General features: G+C 42.4%; 1 protein-coding gene across 1 annotated transcript in view; it reads right to left on the bottom strand.

Moving 5' to 3' along the window:
- VPS50 (VPS50 subunit of EARP/GARPII complex) overlaps nucleotides 1-18,497 on the bottom strand; it is an 821,620-nt gene that overhangs the window by 458,392 nt on the left and 344,731 nt on the right. Inside the window, exon 14 of the mRNA XM_078663657.1 lies at nucleotides 2,160-2,251. Within this exon, the coding sequence (XP_078519783.1) occupies nucleotides 2,160-2,251 (92 nt within the window). The remainder of the gene's footprint in view (nucleotides 1-2,159; nucleotides 2,252-18,497) is intronic.

Genomic DNA, 18,497 nt, shown 5'->3' with positions numbered 1-18,497 from the left:
TTAGCTAATGACTGTAGAAAAGCAGTCTTATCCATGGCGTTCCAATTTCTGGCTACTCTGCCGACAATTGGCACAGTGGTTCTGATGTGGGTGACACAAATGTTAAATTTAAGGATAAGATGGTCTGACCATAGGCAAGGCAGGGTTAGCGGGGAGGTCACGCAGGTAGTATTGGACCACACCTGGTCCAATATGTGTCCTTTATCGTGGGTGGGAGAGAGCACCAATTGCTTAAAGTTGAGATTAGACAGAAGGTCAGTCAATTCCGCCGATTGAGAGCCCTCTGATGGATCTTTGTACCAGTAATTAAAATCACCTACTAACATAACCCTGGCGTGATCCAGAGCTAGGTAAGCAACTTGCTCACTAAAAGCCATGGGAAACAGTAGCATTGAGGTGGGCGGTCTATACAAGAGGACACATGCTATAGTCATGTGCGGGGTAACAATTTTTAGTACAAGGTTATCTGTGTTGACTAACGTCAGACAGGTAAGAGTGGTGACATCCAGGCTAGAATGGATAATCGCCGCGACTCCACCTCCTCCTTTCCCGCTAGCACGATCTGCCAGGATAATATAGTAGTCAGATGGCAGAGCTGCTATAATATCGGGTGCTGAGGTAGGAGATAGCCAAGTTTCTGCCAGCAGAAGGATATCAGTTTTCTCCGTGTCAAGCAGCAGGAAGATGTCCATCTGATGCTTGACAAGGGAACGGGTATTGAGATAAAGGATAGCGAGCGAGTTGGGGGGTGGATTAAGCTGAGTCAAACATGCTGCCCGAGTGGAAAGGTGACAGCCTTGGCTCAGGATACCATGCTTACAGAGCTGGTGGAGTGTGTCCTTTGGTAGAAGTAAAAGATCCTTATTCTTATTACACTCCAAAAGGTCGGCCCTGGAGTAGTGAATGGTTTGGGTATTATGAGGTGCCCCTAGTCCCGGTCGGTCGCGGACGGGCGCAGACGGGCCCTCCTTTGGCGCGCCTTCGGATTCTGTAGATTCCCGGTCCTCTATGTTTGTCATCCATTTATTTAATATCTCGGTTATACGAACTGACACATTTGAATGAGTGTATACCTTCTCATACATCTATGTTCTTGTACTGTATACTGTAAAGCGCTCTGATACCCTCGTGGGTCACTTCGCGCTATATAAAACTTTATAAATAAATAAAATAAATCAAAGATGGGCAGAAAAGCAGAAACTGATGCCAGTGCACATATCGGTGCCCAATCTGGCAGAAAAATCCACTAAATATCTACCACTCAGGGCGCTTCGCTCAGGAACCAAATCTCTACTATTAGTTCCACGCTGTAAAAATTCTCGGCTGGGTGGTAAAGACTTCTTTCACCTAGCCCCTATCTATTGGAACCAATTACCGAATCCAACTACGGCAGTGCTCTGATCACCTGCAGTTTCGTAGGTCCCTTAAGACTGCATTGTTTTGATCTGTTCCTCTTCTCTGGCCAACGAAAGCAGTTCATTAGTGCAGAGATACCCCTTGGGGGGGCTGATTCAGGCGCTTTATAAACCAACAAATAAATTAAAAGGTTCTGGTGACAAGTCCATGAAAGAAACTACTAGGATGTGTGGCACCACCTGGTGGTGCTGGAGAGTTATCTCAGGGGAAATGGTTTCCAAACCAATCTGGATGAATTATTCACATGGAAAGCAATCAGTTGAAAGATGTACCAAACACAAAATGGTGATACTACTCTCCTGTAATTAAATTCCCCTTTTAAACTACCATTCACTTCAAAATGATACCTCTAAATCTCAGCCTTTCTACCACATTTACCACTTGGGTGTTATGAAATACATACCGGTCTAATACTAAAAATCAATCACAGCACAAACATAGAAAACAAATAAGACATCAGTTATTATTAAATCTACTATATAAAAAAAATCTTTATTTAGAGCCAACCAAAATGTATAATCGGCAAACCACCGTCAATTTATGAAAATCCACTGCCTGCTGCTACACTTTGTTCGACGTGCAATATTATTTTCCGTACCAAACACATTACAACGGCACTAAAAGTTGCTTCTGAGCATATACCTGTCTAAATCACAGTTCTTGTGATTAGTATTTCCAAGAGCGCATCTTCATTTATACGTTATTTTATCTGTTGAGGGAGAGAAGTAAAACCTAACACATACCTGCCAAATTCGAGTGAGTCCATGTTCTAATTTCTTTTTTACATAGTTACGATCAAAAGCCGTTTCTTCAGTGCCAATCACGTTATTGCCATCTGAAAAAAACAAGTTCAAAATTACCACCAGTTGCTATTGATAAATATAGTTCTCATGAATTTTTTTTTTTTTTTTTTTTTTTGTCTAGTACCTACAAACTAATCATGTTCACAAATCATGTCAACATATTTCACATGGTTTGGACACATGCAGATTCTAAATATTAATCATTCACTTGATTTTATGGGGCCGCACACCTTGTCACCTTCAGCCCACCGTAGTGACTTAAATTCTAATATGGGGAGAATACTTCATTTATTTCCGCACAGCACAACTGTAGCATTGCTGAACGCCCAAGATTCTGTGGAATCTGGCCTTAGGCGACTTGACTATTCCGGGTACTGTTTTTCATTCTACAAGGTCGGAATCCATATTGAAGAGGGTGGGGGAATTCCCAAAGTCCCACACATTTCATCTGATAACATTTCCAATCCTCCCATCTCACTGCATTACATACTTTCACATTGATGTACAATTGAAAATTTCAAGATAATCAAATGAACCCATGAATTAATCAATGAGACGGTCTTCCATCATAGTAGCAGAGAGAGTGATCACCTTGGACTATGCACTGAACTGACCTAAGTGTCTTTTGTAGTTGATCATCCATAGGTCACACCTCGGGCAGCAGTGACTTTGGAATCTATACCTTTCAGCTGTTAGGGGAAAAATGTAAAGAAGTCGCGATGCCGAAAATTCAGAATTAAGGTACTTTAACCAAAATGAATCTCCAAACGTTCATTTTACTCGAGCACCCATGTATTCTAAATGTAAGTAGAGTAAACTGAGTAAGTAACTTAGAGGGAAGTAAGCAATCCTGAATTGCATTGCACCTTTTACTGGAATCCAATAAATGGATAACCTTGCCAACAAAAACTTGTGTGACAATATAATTACCAACACAATTGCAACTGGAGGGTTATGTGCCACTAAAGGAAATGCAATAAATGTGCTTCCTTGTATAGTGCTCACTTCTTCCATGTGTAAAGAAATTCTGTTTTTTTTAAATGTTATCTGCCAATAACAACACTCAACATCTGTGTCAACTTCTGGGCTAAAGTAATGTAAGAATCTATCAGAACACCCAACGACTTAACAATAAGGGCCTCATTACGATGTCAGTTGGAAAGTACTCCAACTGTATCCTTGTCGGAATAGGTTCCGACAGACTTGGGTTCATTGAGTCTGACCTACTGATTACAATGTTTCCAAACACCATTTAGTCAGACTCCCACTGACTTCAATGGGAGCCTGTGTACCGACCAACTCAGGCTTCCTTTGAAAAGAGGGGTGGTTGTAGAAAAACTTGCACCCTGTGGTGGTCACCCCATGGTGACTGCCACACTGTGCATGGTTGTAAAGAGGGGTCCCATGGCTACTCCCACAGGCCCCAACCGAGAGGCCTCTGGGGGGAAATGGGGCCTGCTATGAGCCCCCAAAGTCAGTTTCTGACCGTCGTTCCGTGTCAGACAGACCAATTCGGAAAAGCTAAATCCAACATAGTAATACGTCGGTCGGAAAAGCGGGCCATAGAGCTGTACGATTCGGCTCCGTCCGACTCGAAATCTATGAATGCCAGTCAGCGCCAAGTCGGAAAGACCGAAAGGTTACCTTCTATCGTAATTGGTAGGTCGGAAATGTTTCCGAGTCGGTCGGAAAGCTGGGTTGCCGCACAGATTAGGAAAATCTGAATGCTGTTCCGAGCCTTTCTGACTGACATCGTAATGAGCCCCTAAATTGTGAGGCAGACGACTTCCAAACCAAGTAAATGTGATTGGAACCAAAGACCTGGACTTCATTATTGAAGATATAAAGAAAGCTAAGTCTGTCTAGGCAGCACAGAGCAAGACAAAGCTATTTTTCATCTAGAATATAACAACAATACTAATCAACCTAGAACTGTAGCTGCCCTCTGAAATATTGTGTACAAATGTAAAGGTTTAATACCACCTGGGAAAATGGGGAAGACAGTAGTCTATTCTCTACCCAGCGTCCCCCCCCCCCAACCTCCCGGCGACCCCGGCCATTGCTACAAGATTAATTTAAAATGCATATTTGCATTTAACAATGGGGCTTTTTGTAATTGAAAGGCTTTTATATACACACACAGACACAATTTTATTTCCATTTAAATGTTTATAGAGATTAAATGAGCAAAAATGAACTAAACTAATTTGATAAGAGACAGATTAAAATGCTACAATGGTTGGGCATTCCAAGGAGATCATCCCATTTTGCCTCCAGCACCGTCTGAATCCCATGTCTCTGTCTAAAATCTGGCTTAGCGTGAGACAATCATTTAAATTTTTTAAAAGTTTGGCACTGCTTCTAATTTTAAACTTTCTTCTCCATTAACTTTGATATCAGCGTGATAGTAGTAATTGGTTAACTGACCAACAGCATGGGATCCAATGTAGGCTTTTTTATCATCACCAGGAACTGTTGACTGAGATCCTCAAAAAAAAGAGGGTTAAGCTTTATGAAGCCAGATCAAAGAAGGAACAAGTCAGAAGACAAATGGCATTAGAGACAAAACCCTCATTTTGCATCACAGGTTAAAATGAAAATATTGTAAGAAAATAAAATAGAAGCATCCAAATTTCACACCTCATCACTATGTAAATAGAGTAATTCAACTAAAGTGTAATGCTGGACTACTTTCCCTTCTTCACATCATGAGTCACTTGGCAAGTCGCATGAGGAATCCCAGCTCATCAGCTGAAGGTAGTACACATCTTATTCTGACAAATAAATTCTGGAAAATGTATGCACATGATCATATGACTGTTACCTTCCAACTATTGGTTAGCAAATTGTGTTAGTCAGGTAAGAGGTGTTCGGTGAAAAGATGCATTGTGTACAGGGTGCTGCTATGCTCGTTTCCCAGTTTGTCTTTTAATTACAGGTGCTTCTGACTTTCTATTATGAAAACTCGAGTCTTGACTTTCTATTACGAAAACTCGGGTCTATCTCAGCAGTTACCTCATTAACTCAAAATGTTTGGCCAACCTGAGAATGTAGAATAAATCATCTTGAATTATTCCACCTTATAGCCATTAGCTTTTTAGATAATGGAGAAATCATCACAATCAACAACATTATTTTAATGGTCTACGCTCCTGTAAGAATGATCTTTGTTAATCAAACATTTATAAGTCGCTGCATATTTTATGTTCCTTCTGCAAAAAAGGGGCAAGAGACAGACACTACCGCACCATGTGCAAAAAAGCTGCTTCTGAGTTCCAACACTTTAGAAGCACTCCGATGTTGCATGTATCTCTTAAACAAAATTGCTGCCATTATTAAAGGTTTATGGTGAGAAGTATATTTTATGAGCACGACCACTGTGCATGGTAAAACTGGTCTTGTAAGTATGCTCTTCTACACTCACTATCAGAAAACGGGATGTGAGCTCACCCAGATGTTCATCTCCTGAGGTTTTTGTAAATGTATTGTTGTAACTGCAAAATGCTGATTCATAAATTTTCCTAAGCTGCTTGTTACCAGCATTCGTGTATTTGACCGCTTGTATTATTTTATATTATATGTATGTGATTACAAGAAGAACTCTGGGTAGGGCTGCTTCATTATAAAAGATACAGGTTTACAAGCTAGGGAGTATTCCCTTCCCTGATTCTAGCTACCTGACAACTCACCCAAGTGAATAAACCCAGGTTCATCTCACAAAGCATGAAGTTCCATGAATCCGACATTTTTGTATCAAATGCTCCTTGCTGCCCCCTACAAAGATGATCTAGAACATTTGATTTCTGCAGAAAATTATTTCTTGCATGTATATCAATATTTTCATTTCAATTCATTGTCCAATATCTCCATGCAGGACCCTGTCTGAAAAACCTTTTATGGGTCTGAAAGATATGAACGAATCTGTGCGAGGGACGAGTCCTAGGCGTATGATTCCAAGAGGGACTTTTCTTAATTACAGTAAACCAAAATATTACGCCAATGATATCCAACAAAAAATAAATAAATAAATACTGGTTCGTTTTTTTCCACTAAGGGCATAGGATTGGTGGTTGAGTGAATCTTCTTCCATGAAAGAATGTGAATTCCATCCACTGGCACAGCGTTCAGTAATGCGAGGTCATGTGGACTGACATCAGTATGGAGTGGGATGCCTACCCAAATGACTTTAAAGATTGTGTGTTCCAATTTGCTCATGGCAGCTATGTTCGGTAAAATGACAATGTACTGTTTCAAAATTAAGTGAATGGATTGTTGTCACACAGAACAAGTGGCTGTGTCCCATCCATTAACGGAAATTCTGAAACACTAGGTCATGCAGCCAAACCGTTTAAAACCTTTATGTTGCATGTAGTTGTAGTCGGTAGAAAGGGTAGAAGTATGTGACAAGTTTGAGTATTCACTGCCCCAGGTTATCAAGTTGAAGTGGTGGCAAGGACACCTTTGAGAGAGTATAGCATTGTTCAGGTGCTTATGAAGAGTTATCCTCTCATTTCCTTGCAAATGTGGAGTATAGACAAAGCTAGTGCCAAAACCTCCAGGCTATGTCCCAAGCCCTGATTCAGGTGGGTGCACTAACAGGAAGGGACGTGCTTTAGAGTTGCAGCACACTTTTACAATTTGAGGCATTTATTCACAGACTCTGTGTTCATCCGACATAGCCCCATGGTGCAAATCCAGGGCTATACTGGTTCTGGATTTTCCTCGCCTAGTCCGAGGAAAATATAAGCATTGAGTTTGGAGCTGAAGCATTATCTGATAAAAGATGTGGTTGCAATCATGACGCAGTGCTGATCATGGATCAATCTTCCAATGGAAGCAGGTTGCAATCCAGCGCTCCTTGATATATTTCGAGAGGGTACTGGGCGTGGGGAGCGGTGGTTGTGTGGGATAATGGTGATGGGGAAGTATGTGCGTGTACAACTCTTTATAACCATTGCTCATGTAGACATTAGACACATGGAGGGCATGTCCTGAGGCAACCACCTTAATCAATATCTGATACTGACATACTTCTAGTGTAAGATTGGAGGCTAGCTGAGCAACAGCCCTCCTTTGCCTGTACTGCGCATTTAAAAAAACACGAACAGTGCCTTCAATTCTACAAATGAATGCACAAGCTTGAGTCCTTACACAGCCCTTCCCTTCTCTGTTGACTGGCTGAGATTGCTTGAGAGTCTCAGCTATTCGCAAAAGAGGCAGAACCCTGGACAGACAGGATATCAATCGTGATGGCTTCAGATTGTTCCTGCTGCCGTAGTGTTTGCACTGTCCCTGTGCCTTGGCGAAGGCAGAGGACTGCATTGAACAGATCTGGAGTACTATGTGAAGCACAACCAGAGAACCATCTGCCACCAAGGAAAGTGGGGCAGTTGACCGGGGATGAATACGGTGCTGTGCCTGCATGTTTGTGTGTATCTGCAAGTGTATGCATGGAAGTACATTTCTGTACGAATTTATTGGGGGGGGGGTATCTAGACGCTGGCATAAAGGTGCCCCTGCATAAGCAGCATTTTCCAAATTTAGTCAAAACTACAATTATTGTGGCAGTAGAAAAATTGGTCTCAACATTGACATATTGTGGGCATTTGAGGCATATCTGTGGTTATAACTGGCATACTGGTGCTCATCCATGAAGTACTGCTGGCATATTTGCAAAACAAACTACAGAGATGTAATAGCGATCATTCCTTCCACATTCTGGACACTGTTGACATAATTGTGGATATGCGCTTTACAAAAAGATATGTGTATTCATCTTTCAGATATCATAGGGCTTGTTCACAAAATGGTTGTAGCTAGGTGGCCTGGTATTCCGGTGCCCATCAGTGGAATTATTGTTGGCATTCATGATATGGCTGTGGCTACTCCTTGCATAATGGTGGAGATCTTTGAAACGCTGTGAACATTCATGATACACTAGTGGCTATACTGGGAGCTGCCCCTGGAATACTGCCCACTCTAGACATTCTTCGGTTATCTGTGGCATAAACCCAACATTATGAGATAACAAATGATCGAAAACGGCACAATTTGCCCAATAATACATCTGAGTACCTGATGAAAGTGACATGTTGGTATTTGGAAAACATGAACCGCGTATACGAACAGTAAAAAAAAAAATGTGGGAACAAAGTTAGTGTTTTTTTAAAGAAAATATTTTTTTAACAGGGTTTAATTAGCAGAATGAGTGTATTTTCAGAAAATGTAAAGCTGATATTTGGAGGTAAAATGATTAAATTTCAAATATAATTAAAAGTGATATGTGATTCATAACGCATACACAGTCTGGGAGATCTAATACTGATCTTGATTCTTTCCAACCAGATTGCACTTTCTGTCGTGGCTGTTATTTGAGTAGTGTAGCTTCATTTCATAATCTTAGGTGACAACGCTTTGTTATGATATTATGACTGCTGCTGCCTGAGGTTTGAGTCTGTAAGATCATTTTGAGTTGTGGGCTGTCTGAATGGTTTATGAATTGAGAGGTTGTACTGATGTGTGCGTGAGTAAAGGTTATCTGGGACGGTGCTGCCAATGTACCGGAGAAAGGGTTGCAGACGTTCCTGGACTCGGAAGTGCTGGATGGTGGTGATACAAAGATGCTCAGAGAGGTGACACTTTCTATGTGTGGTCCATCAGAGTGCTTGCTGCATATTATGCACCTTATTGTTGAAGTAAGGAATGCTGTGGAGAGGTCCTTGGTCTTTGGGGCAGCCATTAGAAAGACATGAGTGGTGTTTCGAAGAAACAGACTTCTGATCTTCTGAGGTGTTAGATAGGGTAGTCAAAATATTAGAGAAAAGCTGCAGGTGGTTCGGGGAGACATCTTGCAAGCTGATGTGGAACCATTGGTTAAGCAACCAACCTGCCTGTGGGTGACTTGCATATGAAAGGTTCACATGTTTACAAATCTGGGTTTGGTCCAAGACTATTTGGTGAACATACAAGAAGGCAGAAACTCTGGGCGAGGGTCTGTAACCTTATGAGTCTACAGGTTAATTTTGCATGTTGGTTGTTATGTAAGCTTCTGCTTGCTCAATGACCACTTGCTAAGTGGTCTGACCTGTGTGCCTATTGTAAACTTGCTGGGGCCCCTGGCTCGTGCCAATGAGACTTTTAATAATTAAGAAGTCTGGAGGGACACTCCTCCTCCCCCCAATATGCTGTTCGTCAACTGGTTGTGTGTTGGTAATAGCAACAGTTTTTAATTAATATTTAATTAGAGAGAGAGTACTCACCCCTCTTGGAGGTTATTGGATGGATCTTTCAGCTGACCTTGAGACATGATGTTGTTATGCTGGGTGTCTTGACTTTATTAATGCTTTACAAAAATACTGCAACCCAATCCTGGGTACTATAACCTATTGACTATAGAAACAGACTCTTCCAAATAACCGCCCCCAAAAGCTGACATCCTCTCTAAAGAGAATTCCAAAACGCAGCAGCAAGCAAACTTGATAATATCATTCATCTGCTCACATCATTAAAATGGCTACCATAAGAAGCAAGATGCTCTTTTAAAAGAGGATGTCTCACATAAAGGATAGTCCATTTCAACTCTCCCATATTGCTCACTAAAAAGCTGAAGATGGGCGGTTCCAGGTAACTCGGAGGTAAAGTAAACCTCAGATTAGTAATGCTCCTGTTGAAAAGTAAAACCAAATAGAATCTTCTGAGGCACCGCTTTTAAAATAAAGAATGCCCTACCAAAACACAGATAAGGATGGTGTCAATTCGCTCTCCAAACTTACTGACAGAACACTTACCAATTAAAGACCTCGCTATGGCAATCTCATAACTCTTTACTCACCCTGACCCACTAAATACCTCAGACATAAAACCTCCTTTCTGAGAACAATTCTTCTCCTGACCACGAAATATCAGATGAAGACTCCATGTGAAAAGCCCAGAAGCTCAGAAATAAATTTATAATATTAGAGCGCTTGGTTGCTCCAAATGGAGCGTCCCAGCGCTAGATGATGTCCTGTAGGAACGACATCATACTAATCTGACAAAACCAGGACCAGATTAAATTAGAGTTACAACCTCATAATGGAAAGAAGACATCGGTCAATGGTTGTCCAGAATATAGTCATAGACACAGCCAAGTTTTCAACTTTTTAAGAAAGGTTCTTCCAAAAGACTCAGAGTTAAGATGGAACAGTAAAATGTTCCATAATTTCGAGGCTCAAAACCCAAAGGAACAGCCACCCATCCGGGTTCTTCTCACCATGGGGACCACCACCAACATAGCACCGGACGACCTAAGGATCCGGCCAGCCTGGTATGGTTTCACCAAAGAAGACAAACAGCAGGGCCATTGCCATTAAAAAATGTTGTGGCAGAAGCACACAGCTTTGAAGGACATTATTATTCTCTAAGGGTGCCAAAGCAACTTGGCTAAAGGCGGAAGGCGTGCGTTAAAGAAGATTTTGAAATAACCGTGCCGCCGCATTTTGGACTCTGCTGCTTTTGCAAATCTGCCCAATGAAGCCCCGATGTACAGTATTTAACAATAGTTCAATGGGAATATTACCAGGGACTGCACAATGGTTTTCCTGGCGGCTATATGGAAGAGATCAAGGATCTTCCTCAGAATCTTCAGCGTACCAAACATTTCCCAGCCGCACATGCAATCTGGCTACCGAAATTCAAGCTAGAATCAAACCATACCAGCAAGTTTTTAACTTTAGACCTGGGGCTGGAATGGGCCCAAAGCATATGGCCACCAAGCAGAGGAACAAACAAAGGGAATTATCCCAAAAATATGTTCTATACCTCTTGCTGATAAGCCATCTTTGAGATGTGTGTCAAATATCTACCAACACCGTGGCCTTCTGATAAAGGGTTCTTCATAAGAAGCCTTTCAAGAAAAGTACTACACTTATGTTTCTGCACCACTTCCACGTGAGGAGAGAGAGAGTGGTACCTCACTCACTCAGGACGTGTATCCTGGTAATGAACGATGTGTTTGACAGCGCTCTTTCAGGCCATTCTTGGACTCGGTCTGTGCTTAAATAAACTTTTTTTAAAAATAGGATGAATTATTCATCTCATCACATGACTTACTGAATCCTGAACAGTGCTGTCCTCATGCAATTTTCACTGGGACAAACTGCTGAAATTGTTATAGCTGCATTCTCTTCCGTTCGCCAGTAGTGGGTCGGAGAGAAAAATAAAAGCAGCGCCTGGATTACTTGTGAAATAAGAGGTTTTTAAAGACTGGATAAGATGACATCCGGCAAATGTAGAGAGCTCGGTACTTGCTGGAAGCGGCGATGAGCCATCTTAACTGCACTCCGGGGGGCGCATTCCGAGGCTGTGATCTCTCGCTGCGCGCGGGATCATTAGAGGCGGCGTCAGAAGGGCCCCCTGCCGAGCAGGAGGAGAGCTCGTTATCCGCCAAGTGAACATGCAGGCCATTAAAGCAAACACAAGAGAGGCAGCAGCGCCCGGCAAAGAACGCTTTACTTTCTTTTCTTTCATTTACCAACTGCTCTGTTTTCATATTTTCAGCCTGAGTTTCACACACACACACGCTTATTTCGCTATTCGTTTCCGACTCTGCTGATACATTAAGTAACCTACAGTGTACTCCAGAGTGAGGATGACAGTAGTTGAGTCAAAGAGAGCATATGCAAGAAATATTTATAAGCACTTTTATATTTATTTGCAATTTATAGCCCGGACATGGCCCGAAAGCATCACAGCGCGTTACAAAAGAAACGTGAAACAAGGGTGCAGCAAGTTAGTTACAATAATTACGTTCAGACGTTTGCAGCTGCATTTGAAATCCGTGACTTTGGTTTCCTCAACTTGCCTGCTGTTCCCTGAAGTAAGAGGGCGGAATATTGATTTTTACCGTGAGAGAGGCTGTTCCAACAGGGGCCGGGACTGCGAGACCCAGGGTTCCGCGCAGGATCACCGAAGCGCACCTGGAGTCTCTTCCCGCCCCCTGCTCCTCCTACAAGGACACACCCCTGACGCTAAGCGGGACGCCGGACGAAGCCCGGACAAAGGGCGGGCCGTCTGAGGCTGTCCAAGGTTGGGTTGGGCCTGGGACTCTGCTTGATTTCGTATATATTTAGCTGCAGTACATTGTTTATTTCGGATATCATCATCCAGCATATCCATTGCAACTGTAGTGCCTGGTGGGTAATTATCTTGCTTTGAGTGCTTTGAGTAAATCGCTCATTGAATCATGCCTGCGAAGAAGCAAACTACTCCTAATAACACTCTCGATAACTATCTTGTACATGTTGTGGAAAGAATTAACAGTGATAGGAGATCCTCATTGGGTCTAGATTCACCCACCCAATCTCCCTTCGTTGATATTGAGCCAGACGATCCCTTTGTGCAACAGCATAATAGTACTTTAACTGGTGAAATACATGATTCTCTCCATGATACTAACATCATCCAGCCTAGTGGTATTGTCGCTTGTATTGAAGATACTAGTGTGAACGAAGTTTTGATAGATATATCCATTAGCAAAGAGTCCCCAATCCCCTCTGCAGCACCCGTTCTAGCGCCTCGGGTTACAGGGGCTAACCAAAAGGTTATGTCAAAACGGGAGGGTTTAAGATCAGCTAAGAATAAAGTTGCAACCCCACCGACAAACTTAATAGAGATAGAGGAGGATGATTTGACTAGCGAGGCCTACGTTACTCTTTCAAATGCTCAATTTAATAAATTCCTGACCATGATGGATATAAAAATTAAAGGTATAGTTAAACCTCTGGTCAGTAAAATAGACAAGCTAACCTCTGAGGTTAGTCGTTTAGAAGGTTTACTAGAAAAAACCCTGGGGGAAGTAGGCAAACTCCCGGAAGCGGTTCTATCTAGGATCGAGCCCACTTTGAGCAAACAAGCCACGGTAGCAAATAGTGGATCTATCCCTATCCCTGCATCAAATCCACCGATGTCAGCTCAGATTAATTTCCCAGGGGGTGTGTTGGATGCTACCATACCAGCTCCTATTACTGCTGATTCTAACGCTGGGAAAGGGACTTTTGAGCTTGTAGTGGAAGCCTCCCCATTGGTTCTTGTCCTTGCCAATGTCCCTCCCTTGGCTCAAGGAGAGCATGAATCAACATCCTCCTTAATAAATAAATCTTTATCATGGCTGTCCAACAACATGGTAATTTCTCCCTGGGGAAAGCAGCAACTCTCGGAAGAGCTTGTAAATGCGAGAAGGGTCCAGTGGATTGGGGACAGGGTCAAAAAGTTTAAGGGGGAGTGTGTTTTCCTACACTTTTCAGACCCTGGGGTTTTGCCTAATATCTTGCCCAATATCTTACCACCTCAGCGTAGATCATCTTCAATTGTTCCACTGACTTTGGACTTCTTCTACCCTAGGAAGGGAAGCGGTCCGAACTCAAGTATTCTAAGAACAAAATGGAACATTGTAACCAAGAGAGGGAGGAAGGATATTGATACTACAGAGTGGGGTCTGGGGTTGGAAAATAGATTCTCTGCTTTTTCAAACCTGGACGCTTGCGATTGACAACCATCTAATTACAACTCTATGCCGCAACCTGTCTGTGATGTAGGCACCATTGTGGAGATCAGTCATTTAACTAAAGATAGCACTAAGGGGTCGCCCACTGAGGCTCGAGCTGGTCCAATCAACGGAAATGTTAATTGTATTGATACTGTTGACAAAGTGACGAATGAGATTGTTTTAAGCCCCTGCTCTGTGATGGAAACTAATAAGGGGAATCTTTTGTCTTGGAATGTGGCTGGCCTGTGTTCCAAGTTGGATTGTGCAGACTGGTTTGGATTTATAAATATGTACGACCTTTGCATCTTCCAAGAGACTTGGGCCTGTGACCCTGTTTTTGCATTGGGGTATATACATTTTCATGTTCCTGCCACTAGGGGCCCTAAAGGGCGTCCGATGGGGGGCCTTACCATCTGGGTGAGGCAGTCTTTAAAGATTGTAGTAAAATGTGTAGAGCTTCACCACAGAGATATTCAGCTCATTAGACTTTCTAGTGATTTACCCATCTCCATTGACATTTATAATATCTATGCTAGAGGTGGAAACAAAGGTAAATCTGATGTTCTCTCAAGCCTGTTTAATTTCCTTGAGATATATTCGACAAGGAAAAATATATTAATTGCAGGCGATCTAAATCGCACATTTGAACCCCTTATTATTGGTGAGGCCTCATTGGGGGAAGAGGAAGATAAGCTATGGGGTATTCCCACATTAGATACTTCTCCGGTAACTCGTTGGACGGCAGATATATTAGGCTTAAATGCAATGTGCCTGGAACATGGGCTAAGAGCCTTGAACGGTCGAACCAAGTCAGATCGAGTTCCAGCTATGACTTTTAATAATGGGCGTAACAAAAGCCGCATTGATTATGTCATTTGTAGCATTTCCCTATGGTCATCTGTTAGCGACATGGTGGTAACAGTAAGGCCAGAAAGCGATCATGACCCTTTATGTGTCTCTCACAATTGGTGGCTGTCTAAGGACATTGTTCCGACCCTTCGTGATCAACCTTTGCCTCCATTAATTGAACCAACTAATAATATGCGCAGGCTAAGGTGGTCAGGTGTCAGGACTGACCAGCAGGTCCTTGAAAAAATAGGAGCAGCGACAGACAAGGCTATTGCGGCTTTGGAGTGCGTTGCAGGGACCCCCTTGGGCAATGATGGCATAACCAAAGCACATGTGACTCTCTTTAACGAAATCAAAGGTTACTTTTTAAAACCGGTAAATAACAAGAGGGTATGTGCATATAGAGCTGCAAAGTGGTATAATCACGATTGTAAGGTGGCAAGATCCAATCTAGGAGTCGCTATCAAGAGCAATAATTTGGGAGAGATCCGATCAGCTAGGAGGCACTATAAAAATTGTATTGCTAAGGCAAAAAGAGAATGGGACGAAGCCCACTGCCAGAAGTTGAAATGTGCAAGTGATCGTAAACATCCACGTCTATTTTGGCATATTGTCAAATGGGGTCATGAAAGGTCTGCAGAGGCTATTAATAACAATGTCCCCCAGGATGCATGGGTCAAATTTTTCAGTGAACAATACTCTACCAGGGATCAACTTGTAGATAGTATTTGCTCTACTTACCTGTTTGCAGATGAGAACATCTTTGCCCAGAGTGAAGTACTGTCTGCCCTAAAATCCGTACACAGTGGCCAGGCATTGATGGGGTCCCTGCGGATTTTTTTTAAATGACACCGATAGGTGGAGCAAATACATCTACTTACTAGTAAATCATATTGCCAAAGGTGCTGAAATCTCGGTATCATGGCGGGGTGCTGTAATTATCCCTGTATATAAAAATGGAGACCGTGCCGAACCTTGTAATTACCGCCCAATCAGCTTAATTGACACTGTTCAAAAGGTTGTGGGGCGAGTGATTATTAACAATTTGCTTGACTGGGCGGAGGACCACAACATTCTATCCCCTTTTCAGGCTGGGTTCCGCAGAGCAACTAGCACTGTGGACCAGGTCTTCCGTTTTCAACTAATCCAGTGGAGGACTGTGGTACTGGGTGGAGGTAGTCTGTACGCAGCATTTGTTGACCTGCGGGCTGCATTCGACCTGGTACCTAGGGCAAAATTGTGGGACGTGCTGACGGCTCTGGGGGTTCCAGGGATTCTGCTGACCATGATCATGAGACTGCACAAAGGCACTTACGCCAAAATTCAATGGGGTGGCTATGGAAATGACGCTCCTGAATTTCCTGTTGAGCGTGGGGTCCGACAAGGATGCTCAATGGCACCAACATTGTTTACCCTTTTTATTAATGGCATTGTTCCCTGTATGCAATCTCAGGCTGTGGATGCTCCCTCTCTCGCAGGTGTAAAAGTTCCTATTTTAATGTTTGCCGATGACACCTTAATTTTATCTAAATCCCCAAGTGGTCTGCAAAAAGCATTGGCAATTTTTGATAAGTTTTGTGTTGATCACGGCCTGGAGGTGAACGCTTCCAAAACAAAACTCATGGCTTTTAATCCTCATAGAAATTTTAAATCGAAAATATCCATGAGTGGGCGCTACCTTGAATTAGTAAAGTCTTTTACTTACCTGGGGATTCATATTTCTAACGACAATAGATGGAACCAACATATAAATATTGCATTATTAAGACATAAGCAATTGGCTGGCACCATCGTTAATGAACATAGGAAATCATTGACCAAGCCGATCAAACCACCCTTGATCATATATGAAGCAAAGGCAATAGGGTCAGCACTGTACGGGGCAGAGTTGTGGGGGCAAGAAAATCTGCAGGAGTTACAAACATCGGAGAATAATTTCCTAAGGAAACTTACAGGCACCCCACAGAGCAGTCCGCTTTTGCCTCTGAGATATGAGCTTGGCAGGAAAGAAATCTCGGAAATGGGTAAACTACGACCTATATTGTATTGGCGCAGGATTTGGACTACGCCTGAGCTCTCCCATTACGCTGAAGGGTTTGCGGATGTTATGAAAGCGGACCGATTTAACAAAATTAGATGGTTCAAATCACTAAAAACAGCATTAAGTGAATTAGGACTAAATGCACTATGGTCCGATCCAGCTGGGTCATCTTTCCCCTCTAAATCAACCCTAAAAAACTTATTCTGGGAACGGGTTGAAAATAGGTGTTTGCTCAGCATTAATAATGGGTCCATGACTACAACTTTCCTTGAGGTTAAACTGTTTCCTATGTATGAATTGTATTGGGATTATATATCGAAACCCATGGACAGGAAACTCTTTTTCCAATTTAGGGCTGGCTCACTTCCTCTCCGCAATTTAACATCAAAGTGGAGAGATGGAGGTCCAGCTACCTGCCCGGCATGTGGGGAAGGAAAGGAAACGCTTGGACATTTTTTGTTCTCCTGCCATGCATATTCTGCTCCAAGACGTGTTTGGTTGGCACCTATGTGTAGAAACCTGGGTACTAAAAGTAGTATGGTAGCTTTGCGTATTGTCAAATCTACCTCCTTGACCTGGATTATAATTGCGATTGCAAAGTACCTGGGGTGGGCGTGGGTAATTAGGCAGAGATTGCTAGTAGGGTAACTACTCTCTGCCTAGTTGATCAGAGACTGCTAGATAAATCTATTCTCTGTATCGCCCCACGTAACGTGTCTTTTCGGATGAAAAATGTTAACGATTTTTAGCATTGATATTGGATTTATTCTTTGATTCTTACTATATGAACTTTACACCTGTGATTATGTATCTTGATGAAATATAATTGTCTCCTTTTTATTCTGTAAACGTGCTTATGTCATATATGACCTTTGTAAATTTAATTGTTTTTTAATTTATGTGTTTGTATGTCTGCTTTTATGAGTAATACTCGAATAAAGCACTTTTGAATTGAATTGAATTGGTACTAGGACAAATGCAGACGTTGGACAAGTGACGTACACGCTTCAAGCATCGATTGATGGTGGGACACAGTATGTCTCCTTGATAGGGTACCTGGAACGGTCTAGGCTCTAGGGCGATGGTGTCTGTCCAACAGGAGGATATTGAGGGCCTTTTTGAAGGTGGCTATGGAGGGGGTAGGTGGAGGGAGGGGGGTAGGTGGAGGGAGGGAGGTAAGGAGTTCAGATTCTTTTTTTTTTTTTTTTTTAATATTTATTCCTCATATACCAATTATTTGGGTGCTCTAGACGGAGATCCTCTCCCCCCCCTGGCATCGCGATGTTACGACCACAGAGTTCGATGCCAGAGAAGGCCGGAAAGAGATACTCCCCTCTAGTGTTTACTGTTTGCTTTATCCACCTCAACCTCTGTGACTTGGCGACCCTCGGATTGGTTAAGGACTAAGCACCGACAGTACCCAGGTGAAATCATCGGAATACTCTCATCTGTTCCGCCATGCCACAAGGAGCTCCCAGATCTTAGACTCTGAGGAATTATCACATGCTATATCAGACTCACTAGTATATATAATATACCTTAAACAATCAGAGAAAGTGGGAGCATCTTCAGATTTCCATACTTTACATATTTCTCGTCTTGCCAATAACATCACATAGAAAATAAATTTAGTCTGCTGATTCGCGAGATGGTAGTCCGTCTCCATACCGAACAGAATCATTACCGGTGAGACCACAATCCGTGTTCCTAGCACATCCATCAAAAAACCCTCCATTTTTTTCCAAAACAGGTTAAGGCTAGGACATTCTACAAACATATGCAAATCATCTGCCTCTTTTATGAGTAATATTCGAATAAAGCACTTTTGAATTGAATTGAATTGGTACTAGGACAAATGCAGACG

Source organism: Lissotriton helveticus, chromosome 10 (genome assembly GCF_964261635.1).
Source record: "Lissotriton helveticus chromosome 10, aLisHel1.1, whole genome shotgun sequence".
NCBI classification, from domain to species: Eukaryota; Metazoa; Chordata; class Amphibia; order Caudata; family Salamandridae; genus Lissotriton; species Lissotriton helveticus.
Note: the sequence above shows the minus strand (reverse complement) of the source record. Positions and strands in the feature narration are given on the sequence as shown.